Source organism: Canis lupus, chromosome 20, assembly GCF_048164855.1.
Source record: "Canis lupus baileyi chromosome 20, mCanLup2.hap1, whole genome shotgun sequence".
Classification (NCBI taxonomy): domain Eukaryota; kingdom Metazoa; phylum Chordata; class Mammalia; order Carnivora; family Canidae; genus Canis; species Canis lupus.
Window position 1 is genome coordinate 35039051 of NC_132857.1, and position 16167 is coordinate 35055217.

General features: G+C 41.4%; 1 protein-coding gene and 1 pseudogene across 5 annotated transcripts in view; both read right to left on the reverse strand.

Moving 5' to 3' along the window:
- Nucleotides 1-836: 836 nt before the first annotated feature.
- LOC140612094 (heat shock factor-binding protein 1 pseudogene) lies at nt 837-1156 on the reverse strand (annotated as a pseudogene).
- Nucleotides 1157-5350: 4194 nt separating this feature from the next.
- Nucleotides 5351-16167, reverse strand: part of EPB41L5 (erythrocyte membrane protein band 4.1 like 5) — a 145636-nt gene continuing 134819 nt past the window's right edge. For 4 of the 5 annotated variants that reach the window (XM_072788873.1, XM_072788874.1, XM_072788869.1 and 1 more), the window contains 3 exons: nt 15830-15871; nt 15340-15464; nt 5351-10056 (listed from right to left, as the gene is read on the reverse strand). In XM_072788873.1, coding sequence (XP_072644974.1) covers nt 9990-10056; nt 15340-15464; nt 15830-15871 — 234 coding nt within the window. In that variant the 3' untranslated portion in view covers nt 5351-9989. The remainder of the gene's footprint in view (nt 10057-15339; nt 15465-15829; nt 15872-16167) is intronic. The other variant, XM_072788872.1, reaches the window with a different exon arrangement.

Sequence of the window (16167 nt, forward strand, 5' to 3'; positions counted from 1 at the left end):
GCAAGGCAGCTTTATACGATAAACAGACAAACCACTTGTCCTTTTAATAATTGTGCCCATTTTATCGCACATTAGCCGAACTAGAACCATCTGTCACAGCTGTGATTTATGTCTTAGGATAAGGCCGTGTAAAAGCAAGTTGGTAAAAACAGTAATGGTAGAGTAAGTTCTAAGTAACATACCGATGTGACAACATTGTGGCCTGTTAATACAGTGAGCGACAAATTGTCCTGATGCGCCTGGGACTTTCCTGGTTTTAGCACTGTGTTCCATGTCCCAGGAACCCTCTCAGTCCCAGGAAAACCAGGACAATTGATGACCTGTAAGTGCCTGAGGGTTGGGATATGCTGATTTCAGGCATTAGTGTCAGGCCTGGGCCAACTCCTGGTCCAACACCCACTGGCAGCCGGACTTCCTGGCGCTTTCGTAAGACCATAGAAGTTGTGGTAAGGTGCAAACGGGAAAACCTAAATGAAGGCCCTGGTGGGGTCCGTGAACATGGTGGGTACTTAATCAGTTCAATATTCATTCAACCAATTTTTTTTACAATAAAAAATTTGACACTTTTATGCAGGAACCATCAAAGTTTTAGTGTTTAATATTTAACAGCACAACTGACCAAAGTCCAAGATGTGAAGTTACCATGTTCAAGAAACTGGGTGGGGAGGTTGGGGGGGGAGAGGAATCACTCTACAAACTACGTAATATGTGATAAGAAAGACACACACTTTGTAACAGAAAATATGTCTACACATACTAGTTGCTTCAGAAAGCCATTCACTCTTCTCTTGGCTTGTAAAAACGGTGTTCCAGATTTCAGTGTAAATTAGCAACCTTCAACTCATCGGTGTGGCAGGTATCTTGTTTTTACCTTCTAGTTCTTCCACCCCAGCCTGTGTCATGAGGTCTGCAATGTTTTTCTCCAGGTCGTCAATGTGACCACTCATGTCATCAATTCTTCCAATGATCTGGTTGGCCATGGTCTGAAATTTATCTAGCATCTGTTGCAGGAAATGTCTGTGCCACTGAGGTGTGATCCTGCATGGTCTTAGGGTCAGACTCAGCCATGTCCCCAGTTTCCTTCATTCAACAAACACTTGAACACCAACTGCACGCCGTGCAGCATGCTGGGTCACCCAACGCAGCAAAGAACAAGCTTATATTATCAGGAAGGCAGTTAACTCACAAAGGTGGTGACAGTAGAGAGGGGATGATATTGGAGTGCTCAGGGCAACATCTGGAGGAAGTAATACGTAACCTGAACCCTAAACAAGAAGCCTCAAGGCACAGGGGCTGGGGCCACCAAGTTCCCAGTAGAAGGAGGGCAGGCCCAGTTGTGAGAGGGAGTGCAGGTCACCCAAAGGAATGGAAGCAGCACAGCCAAAGACCATGCCATGGAAGCCATCAAAGGAGTTTGGATTCTTTGTTCTGGGCAATGGGAAGCCATTATGGTTTCAATACAGAGGAGCATGACCTCATTTTTGTCTATAGTTAGAAAATAAATTCACCCAACAAAGGCAACTGCCTGAGCTCAAGCCAGATGCTGACTTGGGTCAAGGGGTGTAGCTGCAAAAATGAGGAGGCACCTCAGAGACAGACCTGGCAGGACTTTAGATCAGACATGGGAGGGGAGAGAGAGGAATCACGGGCAAGTAAACAACTCACTGTGACCTGGGTCACGAGAAGCCATCGTTGGGGCATGTGTGGGGATGGGGGCTTTGGGAGACTTTAAGTCTGGCTTATGATAGGCTGAGTCTGAGCTGCTTGTGTAACATCCATGTGGAGCCAGGAGGGGATGCAGGCAGATATCTGGGTTGGAGATTGGGACTTGGGGTGGAGACGCATCAGCTCACAGATGGATTCTGGTATTAACTCATTTAACATTCACCACACCATGAGGCGGGCACTAGTCTCACCCCCATGTACAAGCCCAAGGCAGAAAGGCCAATGAACGGGGCTCCAGTAGGGTATATTTTTATCCTTTTATTTATAATTCAACAGTTGGCCTAATGTATTGTGCTCTTGACTATTCTAGGTTGAGTACTCGCCAAGCCTTTAGGCCTTGGCTAAGCGAGCATCTGCTGAGCTTGTGCTGTTGGCCAGGGCAGCAGTGTGAGAGGAGCCTAGGAGAACCCCTCCTTCTCTCCATCCCTCTCCGTGATCAATACCTCTTCTGAAAACAAACAAACAAACAAACAAACAAACAAAAACTCTTCTGGCCAGATATTCCCATCATTAACCCAGCTCCCAACCTGAGGGTCCCTAAGGGATCAATGAGCACATGGAACTAGACAAACTACCTGCATGTCCAAATGTGTAAGACAGTCTTTAATCTACATTAAGAACCAGTGATATTATTCACAATAGCCAAGAAATGGAAACAAAACAAAAAATTCATCAGTGGATGAATGGCTAAAGAAAATGTGTCATATAGACAGTGGAATACCACCCATGAGAAAGAAGGAAATCCTGCCATTTGTGACAGCATGAATGGAACTTGAGGGCATTATGCTAAGTGACATAGGTCCGGCAGGGAAAGACACTGAATTGTATCACTTATACGTAAAGTCTAAAAAAGGCCAACTCAAGAAGAGAGTAGTAGAATGGTGGTTGCCAAGGGCTGGTGTTGGGAGAAATGGGGAGAGGTTGGCCAAAAAGCAAATTTATAGCTATGATATAAGGTGTGAGGATCTAATGTAAAACGTTTGTGATTCTTTCTTTTTTTTTTATTTTTATTATTTTATTTTTTTATGATAGTCACAGAGAGAGAGAGAGAGAAGCAGAGACACAGGCAGAGGGAGAAGCAGGCTCCATGCACCGGGAGCCTGATGTGGGATTCGATCCCGGGTCTCCAGAATCGCGCCCTGGACCAAAGGCAGGCGCTAAACCGCTGCGCCACCCAGGGATCCCCGATTCTTTCTTTTAAATGTTCAAGATTTTTGTAGAGAAAAGTAACCAATGGCAAACACTGTGAGAGCCCTGAGAACCCCTGTGAGAACCCCTGTGAGAGCCCCTGGGTAGAACTTTCCCATGAACACCCATCCTGCTGGTTTGACAGCTAGAAGATACTCAGAGCTCTTGAAGGGACAGGACCAGTGGGATTTGGGAGCAGGTGGTGAATGTGGACAGATCCATCCAAGGTAGGGCTACTGCCTGCCCCCCAGGGAAGAGGAAAGGGGCTGTTCCATGGCTCTGGAGCACTAGAGGGTGGCAGAGGTGAGTGGGTCGCTCCAGATCCATGCTGTGGTTTTTCTTTTCTTTTTTTTTTTTTAAAAGATTTTATTTTATTTATTCATAGAGACAGAGAGAGAGAGAGGCAGAGACACAGGCAGAGGGAGAAGCAGGCACCACACAGAGAGCCTGACGTGGGACTCGATCCCGGGTCTCCAGGATCACGCCCTGGGCTGCAGGCGGCGCTAAACCGCTGTGCCACCGGGGCTGCCCCATGCTGTGGTTTCTTTCTGAGGAGACTTTGCTCAGAGCCAGAGGTTTGAAATGGGCAAGCTTCTCCCATGGGAATTCTGGACAGAAAAAGTGAGACTATGCTCTGAGGGAACTGTGACCTAATGAGCCAAGACTAGCAGTGCTGAGGGAAGTGGGTGAGAGGAGAGCAGGGAATTCCCACTCCTGGCCCTGTGACCAAGGGCCAGTGCCTTTCCCTTTCTGGACCACTTTTCTGATCTAGGTACTGAGGAGCTAGGTCATCTTGAAATTCTACTTCCCACCCCAACATCCTAATTTTGTAGCTCGAGAGCATGAAACTAGCACTGATCTTTGCATGATGCACTTCGAGGCATGAAGGGTACCCCACGGACAGCTGGGGAGTGGCCACCAGGGCCCACGTGGACATGGGCAACCCCACTGTGGAGAGAAGGCTGCTCTGTGCTCCTCTGGGTCTCCCCTCCAGGATGGAACCTTGGAACTTAAGCCCAGTTGGGTAGCATGTCTACTTGGACAAATCACCCTAATCCCACCACACTGCCCCCAAACCAACACTGAGCTCATTTTCTTGGGCCTTACTGACCTGAGCTCCCATTCGGCCCCTCCTTGCCTTTTCTTGGTGCTAAAAAAAAAAAAAAAAAAGCCCTTTCTGGGTGGCATGCTGGGTTCATTTTTTTAAATATTTAATATTGTAAGAAAAAATAATGTGAAAAGATTTTTTTTGGAGTATAAACATACATTTTTTTTTAAATCTCCTACACTTAGAGAGCAATTATTCAGCTATAGTCTACTTTCCTGAATTTTCTCAGTCCTTTTTCTCAAATTTTAACAACTGACATATAGTATCTTCTCCCAAAGCTGTGATTGTTTTGGTAGCCCATTAACCATTCCTTTGGGGATCCACAGCCTTCTCAGTGTCCTGCCCTCTCCAACCCTGAAGGCCAGTCCGTGCCCCCTGCCTGTAGTGTGAACGTCAGGGAGTAGCCGGAGCTTTTCTGCTGGCACCAGGAGTCCACACTTCTGCTCATCCTCTCCATTCAGAGCTCCCCAGATCTTGCCAACGAGTCCTTTTGTTTAGTGTTTTGGTTGCTTAATGCCAGATCTCTTTGAGAGCTTCCAGCATTCCTGCCTCACCCTGCCCATCAGAGTAGAGCCGAGGAACACCTCCTTGGTTTCCAAGGCCCAATGCTACCTGTCTTCTGGGTGAAAGGGAGAGGAGGGGAGCGGGAAAGAGACTGTTCTCAAAAACCTCACCGAGCTCCTGTGGTGTGTGGGACTCTGGCCAGTATCAGTGTTCTTCACTAGGACGGTATGATGGGGGACACCTACTACTCTCTGCCAGACGCTGCACAGCATACAATGTACCATCCCATTCCAGACAAAGTAACTGAGGTGCAAGTGTGTTAAGTAATTTATTCAAGGTCCCCTGGCATCGAGTAGTAGAGCTGTGTTTTGACCACACTGCTCCTGGGAACAACGGCTGGGCCTTCCAGGATATGCTGCGAATGACCAATGAGGTCTTTAAACTTTGGAAATGCCTCTACTGAGGATCCCTGGGTGGCTCAGCGGTTTAGCGCCTGCCTTTGGCCCAGGGTGCAATCCTGGAGTCCTGGGATCGAGTCCCACGTCAGGCTCCCGGCATGGAGCCTGCTTCTCCCTCCTCCTGTGTCTCTGCCTCTCTCTCTCTAGGTCTATCATAAATAAATAAATCTTAAAAAAAGAAAAAAAGGAAATGCCTCTACTCCCAAATTTGTACCATACATAGTAAAATGGACACTAAAAACTGGTGTTGCTTCTGTTCATGGCTTCCAACAGCAGCTCTGATCTAAACCATTGCCTTGAGGACAGAAAACGGGCAGCATGTAGGTATTACACTTCCAATAAACTGAAAACAGCTCATAAGAACATAAATGTTTCACAAAAGCTTTATTTGTGGTCACATCTATGGTTCTCATGTCAGTATACAAACAACTCAGTTCAATGCAGTGCTTCTAAAACAAGTCATATAAAACTGTGGAACACAACAAATAGTGCACTTGATATAAAAATAAATTACACTCTAAGAGCTACTGCAAAGCTTTACACATATAAAAAGTAAACACAAATAGTTAGTGAGGTCCTTTGAACTATGAGAAAAGAACATTTACTCATGAAAATAAAAAGATCAAGGGAACTGTGCTAAAACAGCTCCCTGATAAAGAGAAATCCTGGGAAGTGACTGAATTATTGTCCCAAGCAATGTGATAAAGAGACTCCTGTATCCTATCTTAGAACTGGAAATAATTACTGCTCTGCCGACATGTTAACACAGGAAGAGTTCGGCTCAGGACAAATTTCTATAATCCAAACAAACTTCCTCATCCTGAAGGCTGATAGATAAGAAAAGCTTCCAGCTGTCTTCTGATCATTGTAAAATCAGAGTTTACATTTGTGACAGGAAAAAAGGACATAATATGGAAATGTACATTCTTCAATCTGAAGATTCCAGGCTTCTAAGCAACTGGAAGGCTGATGGCAAGATTGGTTAGAAACTGGGGAGGCCTCACAAAAGACTCTCAGAGCAGGAGACCCAGGACTGCACCCTATCCATGTGCAAATGAGGATGTCAACATCCAGACAGAGGCTACGGAAGAACCTATGGGAATACTCGCGTGACTCCGGGGAGCCATGCTGCCACGCCACCAAGTGTGGAACTGGAGTCAGCACCTGTTCTCGTAAATGAAACTTCAGTGGAGCACAGGCAGCCCATGCACATACCATCATCAGTGCTGCTTTTGTGCTACAGCCGCACAGCTGAGTGCTGAAGTATTAACTACCTCTGCTCCTCACAGAGAAACTTTGCTCATTTCTGCTCTAGATGAGAACACAAGAACTTTGCTTCTCAAGACCCTTACTTATAGAAAAATATGGAAGATTTTTCTCTATGTAAGTGACTGCCAAATAATTCTGTTCTAGCAAAGTTTCTGAATTTGAATTTCCTCTGAGTTTTCATTCTGAGGCTTATATAAGAGAAGACAGGGGCACCAGTTTCAGCCAGAATTGGGAAGCATTAGAGAACCAGCAGTCAAGATGCAAGGAACAACCCAGGGCTTTCATCCTTAATTGTCCACAAATCATCTGTGATTGTGCAAAAGCAGATACAGGTGCAAACAGTAGGCTGTAAGAAATATTTTTAAATAGAATTTTTCTTAAAACAATATAAACATTTTAGGAAAGCTGTTAAAGGTATGTCTAAATTTATCAAGACCAAAGGAATCTAATCATTCCTTTGTTCAGCAGTGTTTCTTGAAGGGCAGGCATGAAAGAACCATGAGCCCTTCCAGTGTATACAAAGGTGATACTACTGACAATACTAAGAAATAGGATCTCATTTATTATTTTACAAGTTCAGAAGAGTTGAGGGCAGAAAGCTGAAACCTAATAATCTTACTTTAAACCTCCATGCCAACTCTCCTTTTCCCTACCAGTGCTGTCAAATGGCCTGATTTCAGGTTCCTCTCCTCTGCTCTCCCAAGGCCTGCCACAGATGCCTACTGCATGACACTGTACTAAGCGTTCCTGGGACGGAGCACTCAGTAAGCCAGGAGACGGGCAGCAGCAACAATCCACTCCTTGCAAGCCCCCACAGACCCATGAGATGTGGCAAAACAACAAAAGAAGCCCTGCCACTCTCTCAGCGCTAGCCTCAAATCTGCTCCCAGTCACAAGTTCCATCATCGCTGACCCTAATGAGTTACTACAGTCAAATCTGGTACTGGAAAATATGGGAAGAAAGTAACCACAAACTAGCTAAGCCTGTGGCTAACAGCCTTCTGTTATTTGTTGCCAATCCCGGTCAGTTATCTCAGCTATAAATCACCTCCAAATACTTTGAAACAGAAGAATGCTCACAGCTTCCTAGCTGGAGCCCTCAAATAAGCTATTGTTCTTCCTCTCTTTGCAAACGTTCTCATTACTTCTGACTTAAACGTTGCCAATATTTCTTTTTAGCTACACTTACTAAGGTGCCTGGGAACCTCATTCTAGATAGAAAAAAAACTTCCTGCCCAACTAGCTGTCATTTTGAACAGCCAGTAGGGCTATTTCATCTCATCTGTGGGTCAGAGCTTTAGTGAGTTTATCAGATGATTCGGATGTGCAGGTAGGTTTTAACCTTTGTAGGGGAGGACTATGCCCTGAAGACCCCCCAGGGTAGGGCCAACAGAACTGTCCCTCTTCCCACTTCAAGGTAATCAACCTGCCCTCTTTTCCAATATTATCTCAAATCTCACCCTGCTCACATTCTTTACGGATTCATATATATATTTTTTTCTTTTTTTCTCTCATCACAGAGACAGACTTTTCCTTTTCCCTTCCCTCTCAGACACATTCAGATTTCCTGAGCCCCGTAGCCCCGCCATTCTCTCCCCTCTCCCCTCAGAAAAGCAGGAACAAGACCAGTGTTACAGCAACTCTGGGGAAGGCACCAGCAGCAGTAGTGACAGGGAAGTTATACTTGACAGGTATCTGAACTGTCAGGGCTAATTCATCATTAAAGTATTAATCTCCATATTTACCACTTTGTGTCAGGCCAAAAGACAAAATTTCCCCCTTTTAGACTGAGATTTAAGTAAATTTTAAGAAAGTACTTATCAATATGCTAACTAGTAAGAATAATAGGTACCCACATAGAGGCTATGGAGTATTTTCAACAACTTATTCTTAAATTTTAAAAAGTTTAAAATAAGGATGGTGCTACCTCCTAAACAGGATAGGACGTTTAGGTCTTCCAAGCTAGCAGTAATGCCTTAGCTGCTTTGTGGTTAGATGCACAACTTTAACCTTTCAATACATCCAGCATTGTCAGCACACTGAAAATTTGATGTCCAGTCAGTCCAGCGTGCTTCGAGTCAGGCCCCTGGTCAAGTGTAGGTATCACTTACAGCTTCAAGAAAATTTGTTTTACAATTAAGAATTGGCAAACGCTCTGCCAGTGAAATTCACAAGCTCAGCATAATGGCTAAGGAGAGGCAGCCAGCAAGAAGTGCCAACTTTCTTTCCTTTAGCGAAGTTGTTCTGTGCAAAAGTGGTTTCCAAACTCTACAGCTCCCTGGGAAACAGGGATTAAAATTCCTGAGCTTTCCAATCAGACACTAGTGTGTGTGTTTGCCTGAGCAAATGATTATGCTATAGGGAACCCAGGACAGTCCAAACCATGATGTTTTAAAGATCACAAAGCTGGATGTTCTCTTGTGCTGAGCAATATAAATTAACACTCAATCATATACATAATACAGGGCAGAAAACTAAACATCAACTCCCAGGAGGTATAGTTTGACATCAATCCTTGATCACTGGGATTAACAACGATGCCTACATGGTCTCCACCTCATTCTCATTTCCAGTAGCAATTGTAGTTTACCTTCTGCATTCTGAAGTTTTAAAGCTAAAATAAGAATGTTTTTCTGGATATCAGGATTGCAAGTGGTTTTTTTTACACTCTTCATTTTCTATATGCAAATGTGCTACTTTAACATCCAGAATTTTTTTTTTGTACCAGAAGTGATAAGGAACTTCTAGAGACTTTTTAAAATTAGCACAAAATGCCTAACATAGGTAAGATACCAGGTTCTTACAGTATGCTAAGTACAGTTTCAGATGTGGTAGGTGTTCAAGAAACAAACCCCCCACCTCCGATTCCCTCTTTCTCTCCTGGTATTTTCATTTTGTTTTGTTTCCTTTATTTTACAAGTTCTAAACTTATTCAGCTCATATTGAAAGGAAACGGAGCCTATATCCAAACTGGTGCCAGTGTGGAGAAGTCATTGCTTGCCTCTGTCTGGTCTGAAAAGTTACAGAGTATGTGTGTGGTGCATGTGAGGGCTTCCTATGGGGAAGCAGGGCTGAAAAAAATAGGATACAAGATAGGTGCAATTGATTTCTCTATATGCTTTTCAAGGCTTAGCTTACCTTGATGTCAACTTAGGAGTATTAAGATAGCCAGTAGTAAGAAGTCAAGAGTATGAGACACTTGAAAATCTTCTGTATTCTAAACTTCTCTTTAGTACTGTAATAATTGTAAACAATTAGGCCTCAACCTACCTATGTGATGTCCTCATTAACTTCCTAAACTTCTGATTTCCAAGTATTGCATGGATAAGGGCAACTTCTCTAACAAGTGTTCAGATCAAGCACACTCACCCTAAGGCTATTACTGACTACCAGAGACAGCCTGCTTATGGGTGGTTATGAATAATTATAACCACTAGATGGAGACAAGAGTTTGAAGGAAACCACATGGAAATAATTCCATGCCAGGAATTTACAACTTCAATACAATTACAGAAAGTAAAAGACCAGATACCCTCATTTGGGCAAATATATAGTGTAATTAAACCCTTCCAGTTGGACGGAAAATGTTTTTCATTGAGTTGAAGTCAAATCTAGGTGAGGTTTTTTACTCATAAGGACAAGCTCCTGAATCTGACAAATTCCAGCAGAAATGGATTCAGCAAGGACAGCTGCAGAGTGCTGGGCATTCCAGTTATAGGTGAGAAGGAGCCAATCCCTCAGAGCTCAGTTGTCAGTAAACACTTCTGCTTCAAGACAGTTTCTCCTGCCAAAGTTGGAACAGAGCTGAAAAAAAAAAAGGAGGGATTATTATTCCGTGAAACCACTGGGGTGGGAGCACCATGTGTTTCTCTACCAGTGCTACATGGAGCAGATTGAAAGCAAGTCACTGACCTAAATGACTATGTTGCAACACCTAATTTAGCAATGATATATTTACAGAAGGGAATTTTCTAGGTAACTGATGCATATGTCACCTTGAAATCTAAAGATACCAATTTCCCCTACTTCCCTGAATAAAACATACCAAACACTTAATCATTTCTTAATGATTCAGGCTTATTATTATGAATAGCAAGAACAGTACTGTGCAGAGCATGACAGCAAACTTGCTCAAGAAATACCAAGGTTAAGTGGGTACATACTTCTGTACTTTACATAGACAGTGCCAAGATGGCTGTGGGAGTTCCCACACCAGTTCATCTGCTCTGTCAGAGTTAATGTGAAAAATAAAACAATGTGGGCTTTGCATGAGCACCTGAAAGTCTCTGCCATAGCTGAAGAGCATGAACTGAGACAAGGACGTCATGTCATCTACCTTGGTTTCATTAAAACTTAACAGTCAAAATATATACTACAAAGGATATAGTTTAACATGTTGAAAATACTAACAAGCTTGACTGTTGAAACAGCAGTCATGTGTACCAGCCCCCTCCATTTCTACTATACAGAGATAAAACACTTTCAATATTTTTTTCCTGGCATTTTCCTTCACTTTTCTGTATCTCTGGTTCTCTAAGTACAGTCCCTGGAATTTGTTATAAGTGCAAATTCTTAGGCACTTTACAGGAGGCCCAGTTTGTTTTAATGATTTATTTATTTACTTTAGAAAGAAAAAGAGAGCATGAATGGAGAGGGCAGAGGGAGAGGGAGAGAGAATCTCAAGCAGACTGCACTGGGCACTGAGTGTGGAGCCCAACACAGGCCTTGGTCTTATGACTCTGAAATCACAACCTAAGCTGAAACCAAGAGTCAGGATGCTCAACCAACTACACCATCCAGGCTCTCCTAAGCTGTTTTAATAAGCCCTCCAGGTGATTGTGATACACGACTAACAAAAGTCCAAGTGGCCTGTTTCTACAACTTCTTGCCATGGACTACCATTCTTAGAGCCCACTCATCAGTCCCCCAATCTTTCCTTCCTACCTTTTCAATACAGCTAAACAAACAATTTTCATCATATTAATATTTAGGGTTTGTTGTAACTATGTAAATATTTTCACAACTGATATAAGTGTATTACATTTTTTCTTATATAATTTGTTCCTCCTGAAGAACTGCTTCATTTTTTTGTTGAGACTGTTTGTTTCATTTTCTGTACTTATTTCTAATTTGTACTTAAGTTTGCAGATAGAACCATGGATCTTTCCAAGTACATTCAGTTATGTCATGTAATTTTTTAAAAACTGGGGTAGGCCATGTGTTTGTGTTTTTTCTTGGCAATATATCCTTTCCTGGAACTTTATATTCCCCTCTTCAAATCTGTACAGAATTGTTCCTAAACAACAAGGCAGCTGCTGCCTCAGGACTTTCTTCCACCTTTCTCCCAGTCAGTTCCTGCACCTGTTTCCTGGGTCCTGTGTCTTCCTCCTTCTTGGATGATCACCTGTGTCTCTGACTCTCTCTCTGTGTCTCTCATCGTGAATAAATAAATAAAATCTTTAAAAAACTAGGGGAAAAATAATTTTACTCTGGAATTCTGAAGGCATTGCTCTATTATCTTCTTTCTTTCAGTGAAATCTGTCATTCTGATTATCAATCCTTTCATGTATTCTTTTTATCCTCTCTCTCTGAAGACTTACACTCTCTCTTTCTGAAATTTCATGATGGTCCTTAGTGTTGTCTACTTTCCTTGCTGGGTACTCAGGCCCATTTAATCTAAAAACTCAAGTACTTCTGGCACCTGGGTGGCTCAGTGGGTTAAGCATCTGACTTGGGCATAGGTCATGATCTCAGTGGGGTCCTGGGCTCTCTGCTCAGCAGAGAGTCTGCTTCTTCCTCTTCCTCTGCCCTTCCCCCTGATCATTCTCTCTTTCACTCAAATAAATAAAGTCTTAAAAGGAAATACTGAAGTACTTCTGTTCTGAGAAATCTAAATTCCTTTAACAATTTTTTATTTACTCTGTTCTTTCTAGATCTCTGATGATTGATATATTGGACTACCTGGACCAATCCTCCAATGATCTCTTCTATCTCAGTTTTCATCTTTTTGTTCTACTTTTTGAGAGATTTCCTCAATCTTCCACCCATTCTTTGGGTTTTATTTTTAACATGGTTAATAATTTCTAAGAACACTGCATTTTCTGTTTCCTTTCTTTTACATTTCCTGTTAGTGTTGCATAGATGCAGCATCTCCTCTCATGAAATTATCATTTTGTGAAGTTTTTCATGCTCATGTTCCCTTCTTTTCTCCCTATTTCTTTTTCAGTTTACCTATTTCAGTATTTCCTCAAACATCTGAAAATCTTTGGCTCTCTTCAGACTTATGTGGGAAGCACTTATTCATACTTCAAAGTGAAGGACAGACTAGAATGCCATTTGGAAACTGTATATATGGGCAAAATTCACTAACTAATGGGCTTGTGGTAGTTGCAGGACCTAGCAAAGCTGTATCCAGACTTTATAGGAACAGAAAATTAGATTAGAAATGTGTTGTTTTAAGATGCTAAATATATTACATAGCAAACTATTGTAACGTAATTACGTTTACACGATTCATGTGTACTGCTATTTATGTAGTTGACTATTAATGGAATTTTGGAAAGTTTTCAGCTTGGACTATTATGAATATACCTGCTGTAAACATTCTTCTACATGTCCTCTGATAGACAATTATTTGTATTTCTACTTGGTATGTATATAATAAAATCACGGAGTCACTGGGTATGTTCAACTTTAGGAGATACTGCCAAACCTATTTCCAGCATGGCTATTCCAATTTATAGAGTTCCAGTTGCCCCATCTTTACCAACACTTGATACTATGTGTCTTTTCCACTTCAGCCATTCTGGGAGTATATAGTGGTCACCACATGGTGGTTTGAATTTGTATTCCTCAATGACTAGTTAAATTGCACATTGTTTCATATGCTTACTGACCATCTGGATGTCTTCTTGTGAACTGCCTTTCCACGTTGTTTTTTTTTTTTTTTTTTAAGATTTTATTTATTTATTCATGAGAGATGCAGAGAGAGAGACAGAAACATAGGCAGAGGGAGAAGCAGGCTCCTCGCGGGGAACCTGATGTGGGACTTGATTCCAGGACCCCAGGATCATGACCTGAGCCAAAGGCAGACACTCAACCATTGAGCAACCCAGGTGCCACCCCTGCCTTTTCGAGTCTTACCAATTTTTCTATTTAGCTGTCTTTTTCTTACAGATTTATAAGAGCTCTTTATATATTCTAGATATGAGTCCTTTATCAAAGAAAGAGAGAGAGGGAAGAAGTGCAAGTATTTTCTCTCACTCTCTGGTTTCCTTTTTTGAGATCTTGAGATTATTTCTTTTGATGAACAGAAGTTCTTGACAGAAGCCAAGTTATATATATATTTTTTTTTCTTTTTTTTTTTTCTCCTGTGATGGAAGCTTTTTGTGACCTGTTTAAAAAAATCTTTCCTGATCTCCAGGATGTTTGCTTATATTTTCTTCTAAAAGCTTTGTTATTTGAAGTTTCACATTTAGATCTGCAACCCATCTAGAATGGATTTTTGTGTATGGTCCGAGGTTAGGTCAAGATTAATCTTTTCCCACATGGATATTTATTTAATTTGTTTAGCTGATGGGGAGCACAGGTGCCTCAGCGGTTTAGCGCCACCTTCAGTCCAGGGCCTGATCCTGGAGACCCGGGATCGGGTCCCGCATCAGGCTCCCTGCATGGAGCCTGCTTCTCCCTCTCCTTGTGTCTCTGCCTCTCTCTGTGTGTCTCTCATGAATAAATAAATAAATAATCTTAAAAACATTTTTTTGTTCAGCTGATTTACTGAAAGGCTATCTATTCAAAAGCACTCCATCATCCTTTTCTTCACAAATCAAGTAGCTATATTTGTGTGAGTTTGTTTCTAGACCCTATTCTGTTCCACTGATTCTTTTTTTTTTGTTTGTTTGTTTTATTTTGAGGTATGATTGACATTTAACATTTTATTAATTTCAGGTACACTACCTGTCCTCTTTGATCTCATTAATTCCTCTATGACTATTTTGTTTCGGAAAGGAATGTAGATGATCTCTTCTTTCATCAATAATTTTTAATTTACAAGTCCTAAGAACTCATATTTCATTGTGTAAACTCAATTACAAAGTATTATCACCTGGTCCTCTGCACATAATCTCTTTTTTTTACAGTGTCAATTACTAGGAATATAAATGGTTAGAAAAATAACCTACATGGTGCTATTTGACAACTACATGTGAGTTCCCTATGGCAAGTCCCACGCCTGTTTTGTTCACTACTATCTTCAGTGCTGCCAAACCAGTAAAATCAATGCTTGGTACATTACGGACATTCAATAAACGTTTGCTGAGTAAGTGATTATATTACTTTGAAGACTGTGGAGATGGGAACTTTAAAATGAAACTATCAGTTTCTTTCGAGTTAATCAGCTTTAATAACTTTTCCAACTAATTAGGAAATTTCTTCTCTAACTAGGAAAGCATCTACGTCAACTGACCTATACTCTCAACACCAGGAGGATGAGAAACAGACATCACCAGGAAGAAGTCTGAGGTGATAATGAAGGCAACTGTACATCTTTTGTAAAACAGGCACAGTTTTGGTCCTAACAATGAAGAGTTGAAGAAATACATGCCAAACAAAAGGTCTTTTGAGTTTTTGAGTCCAGCTTCTGTTTGTGGCAAGCAATATGTTGAAATGAACTCGTAACAGGTGTTGGTAAAAGGTGTCTCAGAGCCCTCATCTTGGGAATCTCCTACTTCACTCTTATCTATGATTCTTCACCTTATTATGGATGGACAACATAACATAAAGCATGAAAGGAAAGGCATAAAAGCATGAAAGGAAAGGCATAAATGAATTTTAAAACAAATAAAAATTTTAAAGATAAGCCTGTTAAAAAGTTAACATTTATGAAGACTTGATTTAAAAGGGCTACTTTATAATTTTGTAGAAAATTGTTACTGACAGGAAAACAAAAAAACACTATTCTAAATAATAGAGAAAAATTTTATCCAGTTTCAGTTAAATTCAGTTAAAGAAGAACTGACATTACTGCTGTAAGTATATTTTCTTCTGAACAGATGCCTTAGAACTGCAATGGAGAAAGAATTTCCTCACCTGGTCACAGCATCCACCAAGAATGGTCCTGGGGGAGAAATCAGCGAGACTACTTCTCTGTTACCATGTTCCTCCTTCTCTGCCAAGCACAGTCCTTCCAGTCCATTGGAAAGGACACCACTCTGCTGAGGGAGACAGATACCATGTCTGAACAGAAGTGATAACATAGGCCTGAGCATCAGCAGTTCAGCTCCAAGTCATCTTCCCTAATGATTACGGTAGTAAGTAAGAGGATTTTGATGGTCATGGCTATTTTGGTTTGTTTTTCACCATACTTCACCTCAGGTTTTTAGTTTTGTTTTTGTCAGCATCCTTAAGCCTTTACAAACAGGAAAGGTAAATCACTAGTTTGAAGACATTAAGTTCAGATAACAAGGCTTTGAGAATGACCTCACATTTTTAAGGAAAAACAAAGAGCCTGGTAATCCTTTAGTTAGGCCTTACTCTGAAAGGGTAACCAAAATAAAAATTGTAAATATCATTAACTTACTGGTACAATCCACCGTGGTGTGATCATGGATGTTGAAGATACCTAAAATAAATTTTATATATGTGTTTACTTTTAGGGAAGACTTCTTTTCATAACCATTCTCATAATGTTTTCTTCTACTATGGAATGCATCATAGAGGGAGACAGTTCTCAATGGCTCCCCCTGCGCTGACATGCACTTTGAATCCAAGATCCTTTTCTACAACACAGATGCCATACTCACCACTTAAGAAACTATCATAATTCTGAAAATCTCTCTCTCTTTTTTTTAAAGATTTTATTTTTTATTCATGAGAGACACAGACAGAGAGAGAGGCAGATATATAGGCAGAGGGAGA